The sequence below is a fragment of the Scyliorhinus canicula genome, chromosome 8 (genome assembly GCF_902713615.1).
Source record: "Scyliorhinus canicula chromosome 8, sScyCan1.1, whole genome shotgun sequence".
In the NCBI taxonomy this organism is placed as follows: domain Eukaryota; kingdom Metazoa; phylum Chordata; class Chondrichthyes; order Carcharhiniformes; family Scyliorhinidae; genus Scyliorhinus; species Scyliorhinus canicula.
This window is the reverse complement of record NC_052153.1, coordinates 196,070,902-196,086,968: the sequence shown is the minus strand read 5'-3', so window position 1 is coordinate 196,086,968 and position 16,067 is coordinate 196,070,902. Positions and strand designations below refer to the sequence as shown.

The window sequence follows — 16,067 nt, the reverse complement described above, 5'->3', positions numbered from 1 at the left end:
AAGAGTCCGTTCTTGTAACTGCATTCACCTTTCGATAGTCCACACACAACCGTTGGGTACCGTCTGGCTTAGATACCATCACTATGGGTGAGCTCCATTGGCTGCAACCCACTTCAATTATGCCATTCTTCAGCATACTCTCAATCTCTCTGTTAACCTGTGCCAATTTTAAAGGATTAAGTCTATTTGGATGTTGTTTGATAGGAACAGCATTTCCCACATCTACATCATGTATAGCCATTTTAAAACTTCCCAATTTATCTCTACAAACTTGCCCATGTGATTACAATAACTCCTTCAGGTCAGTTCGTTTTTCCTCTGGAAGGTAACTTAACAATTCATCCCAATTTTTAAGAACATCCTCATTTTCCAATTTAATTTGAGATATGTCAAATTCACAGTCATCTGGATTTGGTTCGTCACTTTGAGTTAGAATCATTAAAACCTCCTTTTTCTCTCCTTCCCTAACATATTCACATGGCACACTCGGTGAGTCTTCCTTCTATCTGGTGTTTTTACCACATAATTCACCTCACTGAATTTCCTTTCAATCTGATACTGTCCACAAAACCTTGCTTTTAAAGGCTCACCTACCACTGGTAACAACACTAAAACTTTATCCCCACTGACAAAACTACGAACTTTGGATTTCTTGTCCGCTACCCATTTCATCACATTTTGTGCAACTTTCAAATGTTGTCTCGCCAATTCACCTGCTCTATTTAATCCTTCCCTTAAATTTGATACGGAATCCAATAGTGTAATTTCCGATTTCTCACCCACCAATTTTTCCTTAATCAATTTAAGTGATCCTCTTACCTCATGACCAAAAATTAGTTCAAAAGGACTAAATTTGGTTAACTCATTAGGTGCATCCCTAATTGCAAACAATACGAATGGAATTCCTTTATCCCAATCCTCTGGATAATCGTGACAATACGCCCTCAACATTGTCTTTAATGTCTGATGCCACCTTTCTAATGCTCCGTGCGATTCTGGATGATACGCAGTTGATTTAAATTGTTTTATTCCTAAGCTATCCATAACTTCTTTGAATAACTTTGAAGTAAAATTTGATCCTTGATCCGATTGAATTTCTGTGGGTATTCATATCTAGTAAAGAATTTAAGTAACTCCTCCACAATCCTTTTAGCTGTAATATTACGTACTGGAATGGCCTCTGGAAACCCAGTAGACACATCCATTATAGTCAAAAGATATTGATTCCCACTTTTTGTTTGAGGAAGCGGTTCTACACAATCAATTAGGACCCTTGTAAAAGGTTCCTCAAATGCTGGAATGGGTATTAAGGGCGCTGGTTTTATCACTGTTTGAGGTTTCCCTATCACTTGACATGTGTGACATGATTGACAAAATTTAACTACATATTTATGTAGTCCAGGCCAATAAAAATGTTTCTGGATTTTAGCTTGAGTTTTCCTGATCCCCAAATGACCTCCCGCTGGTACCTCATGTGCAACTCACAACACCTCCTTTCTATACCCTACCAGCAATACTACTCGATGAACTTCTGCCCACTTTTCATCCACCTGCATATGTACAGGTCTCCATTTTCTCATCAAGACATCACTTTTACGGTAATAACACTCTGGTATACTCTCAGATTCCTCTTCCGTATATGCTTTCTGATATATCCGTTTTATTTCTGCATCTTTCTGTTGTAACTCCGCCAATTTTCCTGAACTGAAAATATCCGCCTCATCCTCCACCTGTTCTTGTTCTTTTTCAACCATCTGATCAAAAGTCGTTTCTGAAAAATGCTAGGATCCCAAAGAAGGTCCTACAAAAAACAAAATCCAGGGGGGGGCTAGCCCTCCCGAATCTACAATTCTACCACTGGGCGGCAACAGCCGAGCGAGTAAGGGGATGGATCCAGGAGCCAGAAGCCGAGTGGGTGCGTGCGGAGGAGGCCTCCTGCATGGGAACCTCCCTCCGGGCCCTCGCCACGGCAGCACTCCCATCCCCACCCAAAAAACACTCCAGCAGCCCAGTGGTGACAGCCACCCTCCAATCCTGGAACCAACTGCGGCAGCAATTTGGCCTGTACAAAATGTCGGACAAGGCTCCCATCTGCAACAACCATAGGTTCAAACCAGCACTGACTGACGCCACCTTCAAAAGGTGGAGACAGGACGGGGGGACACTGACAGTCAGGGACCTATACACGGACGACAGGATCGCAACACTGGACGAACTGACAGAGAAATTTCAGCTAGCTGGGGGGAACGAGCTACGGTACCTGCAGCTCAAAAACTTCCTACGAAAGGAGACAAGGACGTACCCACAACCGCCACGACAGACACTACTGGAAGACCTACTGGACGCAAGTATCCTAGAGAAAGGGAACTGTAGTGACATGTATGGCCGACTGGTAGATAGGGACGACACCGTACTGGACGCAACAAGAAGGAAATGGGAGGACGACCTGGGGATGGAGATAGGGTGGGGACTCTGGAGCGAAGCACTGCATAGGGTCAACTCCACCTCCACGTGCGCAAGGCTCAGCCTGACGCAACTAAAAGTGGTACATAGAGCCCACTTAACGAGAAACCGTATGAGTAGGTTCGTCCCGGAGGTGGAGGACAGATGCGAGCGGTGCCAAAGAGGCCCGGCCAACCACGCCCACATGTTCTGGTCTTGTCCCAGACTTGTGGAGTACTGGACAGCCTTCTTCGAGGCTATGTCCAAAGTGGTGGGGGTGAGGGTGGAGCCATGCCCGATAGTGGCGGTCTTCGGGGTTTCAGACCAGCCAGATCTATTCCTGGGGAGGAGGGCGGACGCCCTTGCCTTTGCCTCCCTGATCGCCCGCCGTAGAATCCTGTTTGGCTGGCGGTCAGCAGCACCGCCCAGAGCTGCAGACTGGCTGTCCGACCTCTCGGAATCTCTCCAAATGGAGAAAATCAAATTCGCCATCCGAGGGTCGGACGACGGCTTCCACAAAACGTGGGAGCCATTCGTGCAACTGTTCCGGGACCTGTTTGTGGCCAACGTACAAGAGGAAGAATAGTCGGGTGGCCAAGAATCAGGGGAAAATGGACGGGAATCGGGGGAGGGTAGCCGGGGGGGGGGGGGGGGGGGGGGTTACGGGCTCGTTATGGGGGTTTGATGGCAAGCCAAGGCCCAAAACCAAACTATAAATAAATGCCTATAAACATGTGCCTCGGCCATATTGGGGAATGTAAAATATGTATGCTGGCTAAAGGGGGCGGCCACAATTGTTGTTATGAAGATGCTTACCTGTAAATATTCATGCTAAATTTTTGTGTTTTCTTTTTTTTTCTCTCTAATAATTTGTAATTTGTCATATATAAAATATGAAAACTCAATAAAAAACATTTATAAAAAAAAAAGTCGTTTCTGATAATTGCACTTCAACTTCATCTTCACTCTTTGATTTCTCCTCTTGTCTTAACCTGTGACTTTGCGACTGGGTTACTACACAATCCGGAAAACTCACAGGATATTCGTCCTTCAACCCTTCAGTTGTCTGATTTTCCACTGGCTTATCAACCACGGTAGGCATCACTCCTGCCTGCAATCCAGCTATATCATTACCCAAGGTAAACTGTATTCCTGGACAAGATAGTTTCTCTTTTACTCCTACTACCACTTCACCACTCTTCACTGGACTTTCCAACCTTACCTTATATAATGGAACTCTACTCCTCTCACCCTGAATTCCACATATCACCACCTTTTCTGGCAACATTCTTCCCAAACTACATAATTCAAAATCTCTTACCATTAAAGATTGACTAGCCCCTGTATCTCTTAAAATTGTGACTTCTTTACCTGCTCCTCCTGATACACATGAGTAAACTTTACCCACACAAGTAAATTCTTGAAAGACATCTCGCACCTTCTTAACAATTACTTCTTGAACAGGCTGTACAATCGTTTGCACCTCCTTCGCTTCCCTTGGGCTTTCCTTTACCACTCCAACAAATCCCACTGTCTTATCCTGTTTTACCACATCAGCCTTCCCTGTGCTTTTCTTCAACCACCAACACTGTGACTTTACATGGCCTAGTTTATTACAGTGAAAACATCTGAAATTTTTCATCCCTTTTCCACCCTCCTGGATTTTTAAAAAAATGAGGTACACTCTCTTTATTGTCTCCCATCAGATCACCTTTACCTTTCCCACTTGAGTATTTCATATGTCCCCAGTTTCTATCCCTCACCGGATGAAACTGATGTCGGAAACCAATCTTTGACTTATGAACTAATTCATAATCATCTGCCATTTCTGCTGCTAATCTCGCAGTTTTAACCCTCTGTTCTTCCACATGAGTTCTCACTACATCAGGAATTGAATTTTTAAACTCCTCAAAGTATAATTTCTCTGAGAATTTCATACGTTCTGGTCTATTTTCAAAGCCCTTATCCACCTATCAAAATTACTGTTTGAGCCTTTCAAACTCCATGTATGTTTGACCAAATTCTTTCCTTAAATTTCTAAACCTTTGTCTGTAAGCTTCAGGCACTAGCTCATATGCACATGAGATGGATTTCTTCACCTCCTCATACGTTCCAGATACCTCCTACGGTAGTGATGCAAACACTTCACAAGCTCTACCTACCAGCTTTGTTTGAATTAGTAACACCCACATGTCCTGTGGCCATTTCATTTGTTTAGCTACCTTCTCAAATTAAATGAAAAAGACTTCCACTTCCTTCTCGTCAAACCTTGGCAATGCTTGGACATATTTAAATAGATTCCCACCAAGCCTCCGACTATGACGCTCTTTCTCACTATCCTCATCATTATCATCCAACTGTACGTTTCCCTTTATGTCTGCCAATTTAAATTGACTGTCATGTTTCATGGCCATTTTCTGAAGTTCAAACTCCCTCTCTATCTTTTTCCCCCGATCTGTATCTCCCTTTCTCTTTCTTTTTGTTCTGCTAGGGCTATTCTTTCTTTTCTACTTTCTTCTCTCTCCTTTTCTTTTTCCTCTCTCTCTCTTTTCTTTTCCCTTTCTCGCTCTCTCTCTCTCTTTCTTTTTCCTCTCTCTCTCTTATTCCTCTCTCTCTTTCATATTCAAGCCGCTTTAATTCTTTCTCATGTTCCATTAATTTGCAACTGAATTTTTGCCATTTCCAATGAGTCAGACTCTATCTCAGGAATCTTTAAATGCTTAACCACTGCCATAATTACCTCATCTTTTCGCATTTTGTCAGGTAATGTTAACTGCAATGTTTTTGCCAAATCTAACAGTCTGCTTTTCGTCTCTGTTCGTAAGGTGCTGCGTGTGACATTCTCCACCCCCAAAAACTTCTGAGCCTCCGAAAGAGCCATTGTCCACAACACTCTCCCCACTTAAACACAAATATCACACCGGAAAAGCAACAATCCTTCACTGTCTTTAAATTCACAAAAGCTAATCCTATAGATAGACTTTTATCCCCCTCCATCCCCCAATTGTTATGGGAGCGGTCTTTTCAGAATCCCCAAAATGTACCATGGAGTTCAACCAACCTCTCCCTTTAATGGATTGTTGCTTTTGAAGCACATGGCTTGGTCTCAGGTGTGATGTTACAACTATGGACACGTGGGTTTTTAAACACAAAACAATGTTTATTCCATGAATTCAACTTAACCTTTTTAGATATTGGATCACTTAACACCCCTTCCTTCAAAGATAACCCCGAAAATAATACAACACTAAATAATCCCTCAAAATGTTCCTTCAAACCTCCAAAAGACTTAACACCTTTAAACAGAAACACATCAGGTTAAAAACATTACTATTATGAGTTTAAATCACCCAAATGATTCAGAGATAGTCTTTTCTGGCAGAGATCACAGCAGATCCAGCTCACTGCAAAAACACAGACACACCCAAGCTCTTTTCCTCAAAACTGAAACCAAAACACTGCAGAATGGCTGAGCTAAAAACCCAGCTCCACCCACCCTCTGACATCACTTCAGTAATATGAGCTGCTCCATTTCTTAAAGGTACATTGCTTAACCATCCATTTCTTAAAAGTACTCTCACATGACAATATTGTCCAGGTCTTGCTGCATTTGGACATGGACTGCTTCATTATCTGAGGAGTCGCGAATGGTGCTGAACATTGTGCAACCATTAGTGAACATTCCCACTTCTGACCTGATGGAAGGCAGGTCATTGATGCAGCAGCTGAAGACGGTTGGGCCGAGGACACTAGCCTGAGGAACTCCTGCAGTGGGGTCCTGGAGTTGAGATGATTGACCTCCAACAACCACAACCATCATATTTGTGCCGGGTATGATGCCAACCTTGGTCCCCACTGAGTCCAGTTTTGTTGGACGACCATCAGCTGGATGGACCAGTTATTCGGAAGATCAGGAAGACAACCTGAACAGAGGTGGTATTCTCGAATTATTCTCAAACTACTCTACCGAGTTCAAGAGAGAACATGGAGAAATTAAATCCTTTACATCTTTCGCGAGGCCTGAGTTCAGAGATTGATCCAACCACATCTCTGTGAAATAGGAATGATGGCAGAGACTTCAGGAGAGAGGTAGGAATAATGTAACTAATGTATTTAATACGGTCAGAGACTTGGGAGGAGATGTCGTGTAAAGGGTTAATATTAGAGAAGTAAATAGACAGTTTACATCATCAGTGATGCAAGAGTATGCTGATAGTTCCTTTGTAGAGCCTTCTGCCCATTCCCCCCGATCACGGTGGTACAGTGGTTAGCACTGTTGCAACACAGCACCAGAGTCCAGCCTTATATTGTACATAGTTAGTATAATGTTCAATAAAATGTACAGTTTATCAAAAACCTTGCCTCTAGCAGTGACTATCAATTCTGACCGAGGACAACGTCATCTAAAACCCACAACAACGGTAACAGAAATCCAAGGTTCCCTTATCGACAGGGAAACAAGTGTTAAAACCTCACCATACCATAGCCTCTTTTAGGTCAGGACCTTTCTCCCGCCAGGTTTTTCTGGCTGATAATAATAATCTTTATTATTGTCACAAGTAGGCTTACATTAACACTGCAACGAAGTTACTGTGAAAATCCCCGTTCTGTGGAAAAGCCACATTCCGGCGCCTGTTCAGGTACACGGAGGGAGAATTCACAATGTCCAATTCACCTAACATCCCGTCTTTCGGGACGTGTGGGAGGAAACCGGAGCATCCGGAGGAAACCCACGCAGACGGGGAGAATGTGCAGACTCCGCACAGACAGTAACCCAAGCCGGGAATCGAACCTGGGACCCTGGCACTGTGATGCAACAGTGCTAACCACTGTGTAACCGTGATCGGGGAGAACGGGCATCACTGCTGCCATTGACAGTTAAAATCAGATCAGGCCCGAGTGATGCAATTGGGCCCTGGGACACCAAAAAATCCAGTAAAGCTGGTGCCTGTGCGAATACTTTGCATGAACATGAGAAGAAATTTTAAACATCAGCTCCTTAAAGTGATCAGATTAAAACCAGTCCTTTTCTCAAACTGCCTTCTCAGGTGAGCAACTCTGATGCAATAATGCAGTGTCAATATTTTAGTCCTTTCTCCCTACAGGGGTAGTTCAGTGCTCTGGCATACAGTGTGTTAGCTGTTATTGGGAGAGGGATTGAGTTTCAGAGCCATGAGGTCATGTTGCAGCTGTACAGGACTCTGGTGCGGCCGCATTTGGAGTATTGTGTGCAGTTCTGGTCGCTGCATTATAGGAAGGATGTGGAAGCACTGGAAAGGGTGCAGAGGAGATTTACCAGGATGCTGCCTGGTATGGAGGGAAGATCTTATGAGGGAACACTGAGGGACTTGAGGCTGTTTTCGTTAGAGAGAAGAAGGTTAAGAGGTGACTTAATAGCCATGATGTGGAGATGCCGGCGTTGGACTGGGGTGAGCACAGTAAGAAGTCTTACAACACCAGGTTAAAGTCCAACAGGTTTGTTTCAAACACTAGCTTTCGGAGCACTGCTCCTTCCTCAGGTGACTTAATAGAGGCATACAAGATGATCAGAGGATGAGATAGGGTGGACAGTGAGAGCTTTTTTCCTCGGATGGTGATGGCTTGCACGAGGGGACATAGCTTTAAATTGAGGGGAGATAGATATAGGACAGGTGTCAGAGGTAGGTTCTTTACTCAGAGAGTAGTAAGGGCGTGGAATGCCCTGCCTGCAACAGTAATGGACTTGCCTACATTAAGGGAATTTAAATGGTCATTGGATAAACATATGGATGATAATGGAATAGTGTGGATGGGCTTTAGATTGGTTACAGGTCGGCGCAACATCGAGGGCCGAAGGGCCTGTACTGCGCTGTAATGTTCTAATGATTCAATGTGAGCTGATTCTATATATGACATCACGGGCCTCACTGTCCAGATGACTTCTCCTCCCCCCCTCCCCCCCTCCCCTGTAATTTTCCTCATCTGCTTACCTGTTCCAGAAGGACAAAGTTTTCCAGCAGCTTATCCAGATTTACTGCATGAGCCACCTTCTTCATTTTCTTGTTTTAGTTGCTTGACCTTTACAAAATCCTGAAACTATTTCTCAGTTTAGTCCTCAAGAAATCTTTAATTTGCTTCCTAAGTTACACTGAACTAATTTCTTGGAAAGAAAATAATAACTCAATATTTATTTGTTGGGTGACATTTTTCTAACCACTTCCCATTAAGTATAATTTCCACCTCTCTCCCCGCCCACAGATTTAATCTATTTTCTAACTCCGCCCAAGTGACAGAACTTTAATAGCCTTTGCAGCCCATCAGGGTGGTTTTTCAGCCCTTGTGGTGATGTGTCTGTAAGCGATATCGTAGATGGAATGAGTGCGACCTCCAACCAGCAGGTGGCAGTGGAGACACACCATGCGGTCTCAGGACAGTGATCATGTGACCAGGGACTCCCGTTATGGCCATCAGGAGATGGTTGGAGGAGATGGTAGTAAGACATACAGGTGTACAGTCGTGCTGGGTGTAGTTCCAGAGGAGTACAAAGGAACTCCATGAGAGCTTGTTCTGTAACAGATCGCTATCTTACCACGTGTAATTTAGTAAAGAAATCAAAGAGAAAATGCTGGAAAATCTCAGCAGGTCTGGCAGTATTTGTAGGGAGAGAAAGGAGCTAACGTTTCAAGTCCAGATGACCCTTTGTCAAAGATAAAAGACAGAGAAAGTGGGAAATATTTATACTGTGCGGTGAGAGAATGAAAGATGAGTATTAGCCATAGAAACCAAGAGGAAAGAGTGCTAATGGCAGTCCCCAGACAGAACATAAGGTGTGAAAGGCCAAACTGCAGAGCAACAAACATCAGAGGGTAAACTGTGACAGATGTAGATGTGGGAGAGGGTAAGGGGGAAGCAAAGTGGAGAAGAGGTGAGGAAAGGGCGGATAAGATAGGGAGGGGTAAATATATATAAAGAAAATCAAGAAAGAAAAAAAATGGTAAAAGACAGTTAAAATGAAATGGGATGAAAATAAACTAATCACCTGAAGTTGTTGAATTCTATGTTGGGACCGGAAGGCTGTAGCGTGCCTAACCGGAAGAGATGTTGTTCCTCCAGTTTGCGTTGAGCAGGGTCTTGAGTTAAAATGGCAAGCAACGGGAAGGTCAGAGTCCTGAATGCGCACAGACCAAAGATGCTCAGCAAGGTGATCACCCAGTCTGCGTTTAGTCTCTCCGATATAGAGGAGACCACATTGGGAGCAGCCAATGCAATAGACCAAATTGGAAGAGGTGCAAGTGAAACACTGCTTAACCTGGAATGAGTGTTTTGGGCCTGGGATGTTAAGCATGGAAGAGGTAAAGGGGCAGGTATTACACCTTCTGCGATTGTATGGGAAGGTGCCATGAGTAATGGGAGTGGACTCGAGTATCTCGGAGGGAACATTCTCTGTGGAATGCTAACAGGGGTTCCAGTGATTCAATAAAAATCCTGGTTTGGACAAGTCGAGGTGTTCGGTGGATTCCTTTGCAAGACATAGAAGGCCAAACACAACAGTCCCTGACCCCCTGAGGAATGTTTTTTTTTCAATTTCTAGCCCCCTCTGGTACCCATCAGGGTATTTTCTCCCTCCGTCTCAGCAATCCCACTCTGACTATGCTGGGTGGACAGTGCTATCTATTCCTTCACAGGATGTGGCCATCACCAGCGGGGACAGCATTTGAGGCTGGATGGCTCCTTGTCTTTGTTCTTTGAGGTTGAGGGGGGACCTGATTGAGGTCTACAAAATTATGAGAGGTATGGACAGGGTGGATGGCAACAAGCTTTTCCTAAGAGTTGGAGTGTCAGTTACAAGGGGTCACGATTTCAAGGTGAGAGGGGGAAAGTTTAAGGGAGATGTGCGTGGAAAGTTTTTTACGCAGAGGGTGGTGGGTGCCTGGGACGCTTTGCCAGCGGAGGTGGTAGAGGCGGGCACGATAGCATCATTTAAGATGCTTCTGGACAGATACATGAATGGGTGGGGAACAAAGGGAAGTAGACTCTTGGAAAATAGGCAACAGGTTTAGATAAAGGATCTGGATCGGTGCAGGCTGGGAGGGCCGAAGGGCCTGTTCCTGTGCTGTAATTTTCTTTGTTCTCTTTGTTCTAAGCTCGAGAACTGGAAATGGGGTCAGATTATGGCGGGGGTGGGGGGGGGGGGGGTGCTGGTGTAGGGTAGTGGGTCTGGAGAGAGGGACAGCGATAGGTGGAGATTGACAAAGATCTCATGGACAAAAAGACAAAAGGAATTAAATAGGGGTGATTAAGGCGAAGAAGGGTGCTGACAGTGGCATATTAAGAGATCAGAATGTGTTCATGGCAGAACAGAGGTGCGCAGTGTGTGAAAGGACAAGTAGGAACGGGGAACAGGTGGCTGGAGTAAGGGGAGGGGGGGCAATGGTGAGGGGGAAAATGGATCAATGGAACAAACAAACATAAATTGGATGGAAAGAAAGATGAGGTGAAGGTGGAGGAGAGAGTTCACAGTCTGAAGTTGTTGAACTCAAATGTTAAATCTGGAAGTGTAATGAGCCGTATTAAAGTGGATTTGGAGTGACTTGTAGGCCAGAATGGGAAATGATGTCAGATTATCCTTCCCACAATGACATCAGTGGTCAACATTACTCCAGGTTTATTAATTGAATTTTAATTCCAACATGGTGTGATTTCAACCTTTACCTCAAAGCATTAGCATGGCCCTATGGAGAGGTGGTGGCATAGCTGTGGACATGGGGAAGATGTTTCTTGGGTAGGGTGTGTGGAGAGTCTGGATCATGTTAACATGGAAAAGGAGGAGGTATTGGGTCTTTTAAAAGATATTAAGGCAGATAAGTCTCCTGGGCCGGATGGGATTTACCCCAGAATACTGAGGGAAGCAAGGGAGAGAATTGCTGAGGCCTTGACTGACATCTTTGTATCCTCATTGGCTACAAGTGAGATAATAATATTAATCTTCATTGTCACAAGTAGGCTTACATTAACACTGCAATGAAGTTACTGTGAAAAGACCCTAGTTGCCACATTCCGACACCTGTTCGGGTACACAGAGGGAGAATTCAGTATGTCCAATTCACCTAACAGCACGTATTTTGGTACTTGTGGGAGGAAACCGGAGCACCCGGAGGAAACCCACGCAGACACGGGGAGAACGTGCAGACTCCGCACAGACAGTAACTCAAGTCGGGAAAAGAACCTGGAACCTTGGCACTGTGAAACAACAGTGCTAACCACTGTGCTATAGGACTGGAGAATAGCAAATGTGGTACCACTGTTTACGAAAGATAGCAGGGATAATTATTGGGACAGGATTTATACTCATTTGGAAACAAATGGACTCATTAGCGACAGACAGCATGGTTTTGTGAACGGGAGGTCGTGCCTCACAAGCTTGATCGAGTTTTATGAGGAGGTGACAAATATGATTGATGAGGGGAGGGTGGTGGATGTCGTTTACATGGACTTCAGTAAAGCCTTTGACAAGGTGCCTCATGGCAGACTGGTATAAAAGGTGAAGTCACACGGGGTCAGAGGTGAGGTGGTAAGATGGATACAGAACTGGCTCGGTCACAATAGGCAGAGGGTAGCAGTAGAAGGGCGTTTTTCGGAATGGAAGGTTGTGACTAGCGGTGTTCCACAGGGATCGGTGCTGGGGCCTCTGTTGTTTGTAGTATATATAAACGATTTGGAGGAAAATGTAGCCGGTCTGATTAGTAAGTTCGCGGATGACACCAAGGTTGGTGGAGTGGCAGATCGTGTTGAGGATTGTCAGAGGATACAGCAGGACATAGATAGGTTGGAGACTTGGGCAGAGAAATAGCAAATGGAGTTTAATCCGGACAAACGTGAGGTAATACATTTTATAGGTCTAAGAGAAAACTACCGTAAATGGCAAAGGAATATGGAAAGTCAGAGAGATCTGGGCATGCAGGTCCATAGATCTTTGAAGGTGGCAACACAAGTGGACAAGGTAGTCAAGAAAGCATACGGAATGCTTGCCTTCATTGGACGGGGCATCGAGTATAAAAACTGGCAAGTCATGCTGCAGATGTATTTAACCTTGGTAAGGCCGTACTTGGAATATTGCGCACAATTCTGGTCACCACACTACCAGAAGGATGTGGAGGCTTTGGGGAGGGTGCAGAGGAGGTTTACCAGGATGTTGCCTGGTCTGGAGGGTGTTAGCTATGTGGAGAGGCTGAATAGACTCGGACTGTTTTCATTACAACGACGGAGATTGAGGGGTGACCTGATCGAGGTCTACAAGATTATGAGGGGCATGGATAGAGTGGATGGGCAGGCACTCTTTCCCAGGGTGGAGGGGTCAGTCACCATGGGGCAACGTTTAGAGGAGATGTGCTAGGCAGAATTTTTACGCAGAGGGTGGTGAGTGCCTGGAACGCGTTGCCAGGGGAGGTTGTGGAAGCAGATACATTAATGGCATCTTGACAAACACATGGAGAGGATGGGGAGTGAGGAATAAGGCACAAGGAAGTGCTGAGGGTTTTGGCAAAGGTTGGTATAATGACCAGTACAGGCTTGGAGGGCCGAAGGGCCTGTTCTTGTGCTGTATTGTTCTTTGATCGTAATGTCACTGGACAGGAAATCCAGAGGCCCTGGTTCTCATCTCACTACAGCAGATGGTGGAATTTAACTTTGGAAATCTATTGGGAAAGGACAGGGAAATGGCACTCGGCATGATGCTCATTTGGAGAGCTAGTGGTGACAAAATGGGCCAAACGGCCTCTGTCTGCACTGTAAACATTTGGTAACTACCATCCGGTAATATAACTTCTCTGCCTGCATCTTCCACCCCCCCCCCCCCCCCCCCCCCCCCCCCACACACACACACACTTAATCCCAAATTCTTTCCCTCAAACCGCAGGGATTTATTTTTCTATCCGGAGTTTCTCTCTCTCTCTCTATCCGGGGTTTTCACATTCCCTCGCTCTGTATCCGGGGTTTTCTCCTTCTCTCTATCCGGGGGTCTCTCACTCTCTCTCTATCCGGGGGTTTCTCTCTCTCTCTATCCCGGGGTTTCTCTATCTCTCTATCCCGGGGTTTCTCTCTCTCTCTATCCGGGGGTTTCTCTCTCTCTCTATCCGGGGGTTTCTCTCTCTCTATCCGGGGGTTTCTCTCTCTCTCTATCCGGGGTTTCTCTCTCTCTCTATCTGGGGGTTTCTCTCTCTCTCTCTCTATCCGGGGGTTTCGCCCTCTCTCTATCCGGGGGTTTCTCTCTCTCTATATCCGGGGTTTCTCTCTCTCTCTATCCGGGGGTTTCTCTCTCTCTCTATCCGGGGGTTTCTCCCTCTCTCTATCTGGGGTTTCTCTCTCTCCCTATCCGGGGTTTTCTCTCTCTCTCTATCCGGGGTTTTTCTCTCTCTCTCTCCATCCGGGGGTTTCTCTCTCTCTCTCTATCCGGGGTTTCTCTCTCTCTCTATCCGGGGTTTTCTCTCTCTCTATCCGGGGGTCTCGCTCTCTCTCTCTAGAACATAGAACATAGAACAGTACAGCACAGAACAGGCCCTTCGGCCCTCAATGTTGTGCCGAGCCATGATCACCCCACTCAACCCACGTATCCACCCTATACCCGTAACCCAACAACCCCCCCCCTTAACCTTACTTTTATTAGGACACTACGGGCAATTTAGCATGGCCAATCCACCTAATCCGCACATCTTTGGACTGTGGGAGGAAACCGGAGTACCCGGAGGAAACCCACGCACACAGGGGGAGGACGTGCAGACTCCACACAGACAGTGACCCAGCCGGGAATCGAACCTGGGACCCTGGAGCTGTGAAGCATTTATGCTAACCACCATGCTACCCTGCTGCCCCTTTTTGCCCGGGGTTTTGTCTCTCTCTCTCTATCCGGGGTTTTCTCTCTCTCTCTATCCGGGGTTTTCTCTCTCTCTCTCTCTATCCGGGGTTTTTTCTCTCTCTCTATCCGGGGTTTTCTCTCTCTCTCTCTATCCGGGGTTTTCTCTCTCTCTCTCTCTATCCGGGTTTTCTCTCTCTCTCTATCCGGGGTCTCTCTCTCTCTCTATCCGGGTTTTCTCTCTCTCTCTATCCGGGGTTTTCTCTCTCTCTCTCTCTATCCGGGTTTTGTCTCTCTCTCTCTATCCGGGGTTTTGTCTCTCTCTCTATCCGGGGTTTCTCTCTCTCTATCCGGGGTCTCTCTCTCTCACTATCCGGGGTTTTCTCTCTCTCTCTATCCGGGGTTTTTTCTCTCTCTCTCTCTATCCGGGGTTTCTCTCTCTCTCTCTATCCGGGGGTTTCTCTCTCTCTCTATCCGGGGTTTCTAGTGGCCTTCCTCTCTCTATCCGGGGGATTTCTCTCTCTCTCTATCCGGGGTTTCTCTCTCTCTCTCCGGGTTTCTCGTCTCTCTCTCTCTCCGGGTTTCTCTCTCTCTCTCTATCCGGGGTTTCTCTCTCTCCCTCTATCCGGGGGTTTCTCTCTCTCTCTATCCGGGGTTTCTCTCTCTCTCTCTATCCGGGGGTTTCTCTCTCTCTCTCTATCCGGGGTTTTCTCTCTCTCTCTATCCGGGGTTTCTCTCTCTCTCTCTCTATCCGGGGTTTCTCTCTCTCTCTATCCGGGGTTTCTCTCTCTCTCTCTATCCGGGGTTTCTCTCTCTCTATCCGGGGTTTCTCTCTCTCTCTCTCTCTCTATCCGGGGTTTCTCTCTCTCTCTATCCGGGGTTTTGTCTCTCTCTCTATCCGGGGTTTCTCACTCTCTCTCTCTCTCGCTCTATCCGGGGATTTCTCTCTCTCTCTATCCGGGGTTTCTCTCTCTCTCTATCCAGGGGTTTCTCTCCCTCTCTATCCGGGGGTTTCTTTCTCTCTCTATCCGGGGTTTCTCTCTCTCTCTCTCCGGGGTTTCTCTCTCTCTCTCTCCGGGGTTTTCTCTCTCTCACTATCCGGGGTTTTCTCTCTCTCTCTCTATCCGGGGATCTCTCTCTCTCTCTATCCGGGTTTCTCTCTCTCTCTCTATCCGGGGTTTTCTCTCTCTATCCGGGGTTTTCTCTCTCTCACTCTATCCGGGGGTTTTGTCTCTCTCTCTATCCGGGGTTTTCTCTCTCTCTCTCTCTATCCGGGGGTTTCTCTCTCTCTCTATCCGGGGGTTTCTCTCTCTCTCTATCTGGGGTTTTGTCTCTGTCTCTATCCGGGGTTTTCCTCTCTCTCATCTCTATTCCCGGGGCTTTTGGTCTTCTCCTCTATCCGGGGTTTTCCTCCTCTCTCTCGCTCTCGTCTATTCCGGGGTTCTCTCAGTCTCGCTATTCCCGGGGGTTTCTCTTCTCTCTCTAAGCCTGGTGGTTTGCTCCTCGCTCTCCTCTATCCGCGGGTTTCGTCTCTCTCTCTCTATCCGGGGTTTCTCCTCGCTCGCTATCCGGGTGTTTCTCTCTCACTCTATCCGGGCGTTGCTCTCTTCTCTTGCTCTGCCGGGGGTTTCTCTCTCTTCCTCTAAATCCGGGGGTTTCCTCTGCTCTCAGCGTCTATCCGGGGGTTTCGTCTCTCTCCTCTCTATCCCGGGGTTTCTCTCTCTCTCTATCCGGGGGTTCTCTCTCTCTCTATCCGGGGTTTCTCTCTCTCTCTATCGGGGGTTTTCTCTCTCTCTCT

General features: G+C 46.3%; 1 protein-coding gene across 1 annotated transcript in view; it reads right to left on the bottom strand.

Annotated features, from left to right (window-relative positions):
* LOC119969953 (coiled-coil domain-containing protein 152-like) overlaps window positions 1–9,043 on the bottom strand; it is a 101,146-nt gene extending 92,103 nt beyond the window's left edge. The window contains exon 1 of the mRNA XM_038803920.1: window positions 8,412–9,043. Coding sequence (XP_038659848.1) covers window positions 8,412–8,477 — 66 coding nt within the window. The 5' untranslated portion in view covers window positions 8,478–9,043. The remainder of the gene's footprint in view (window positions 1–8,411) is intronic.
* Between the last annotated feature and the right edge of the window lie 7,024 nt (window positions 9,044–16,067).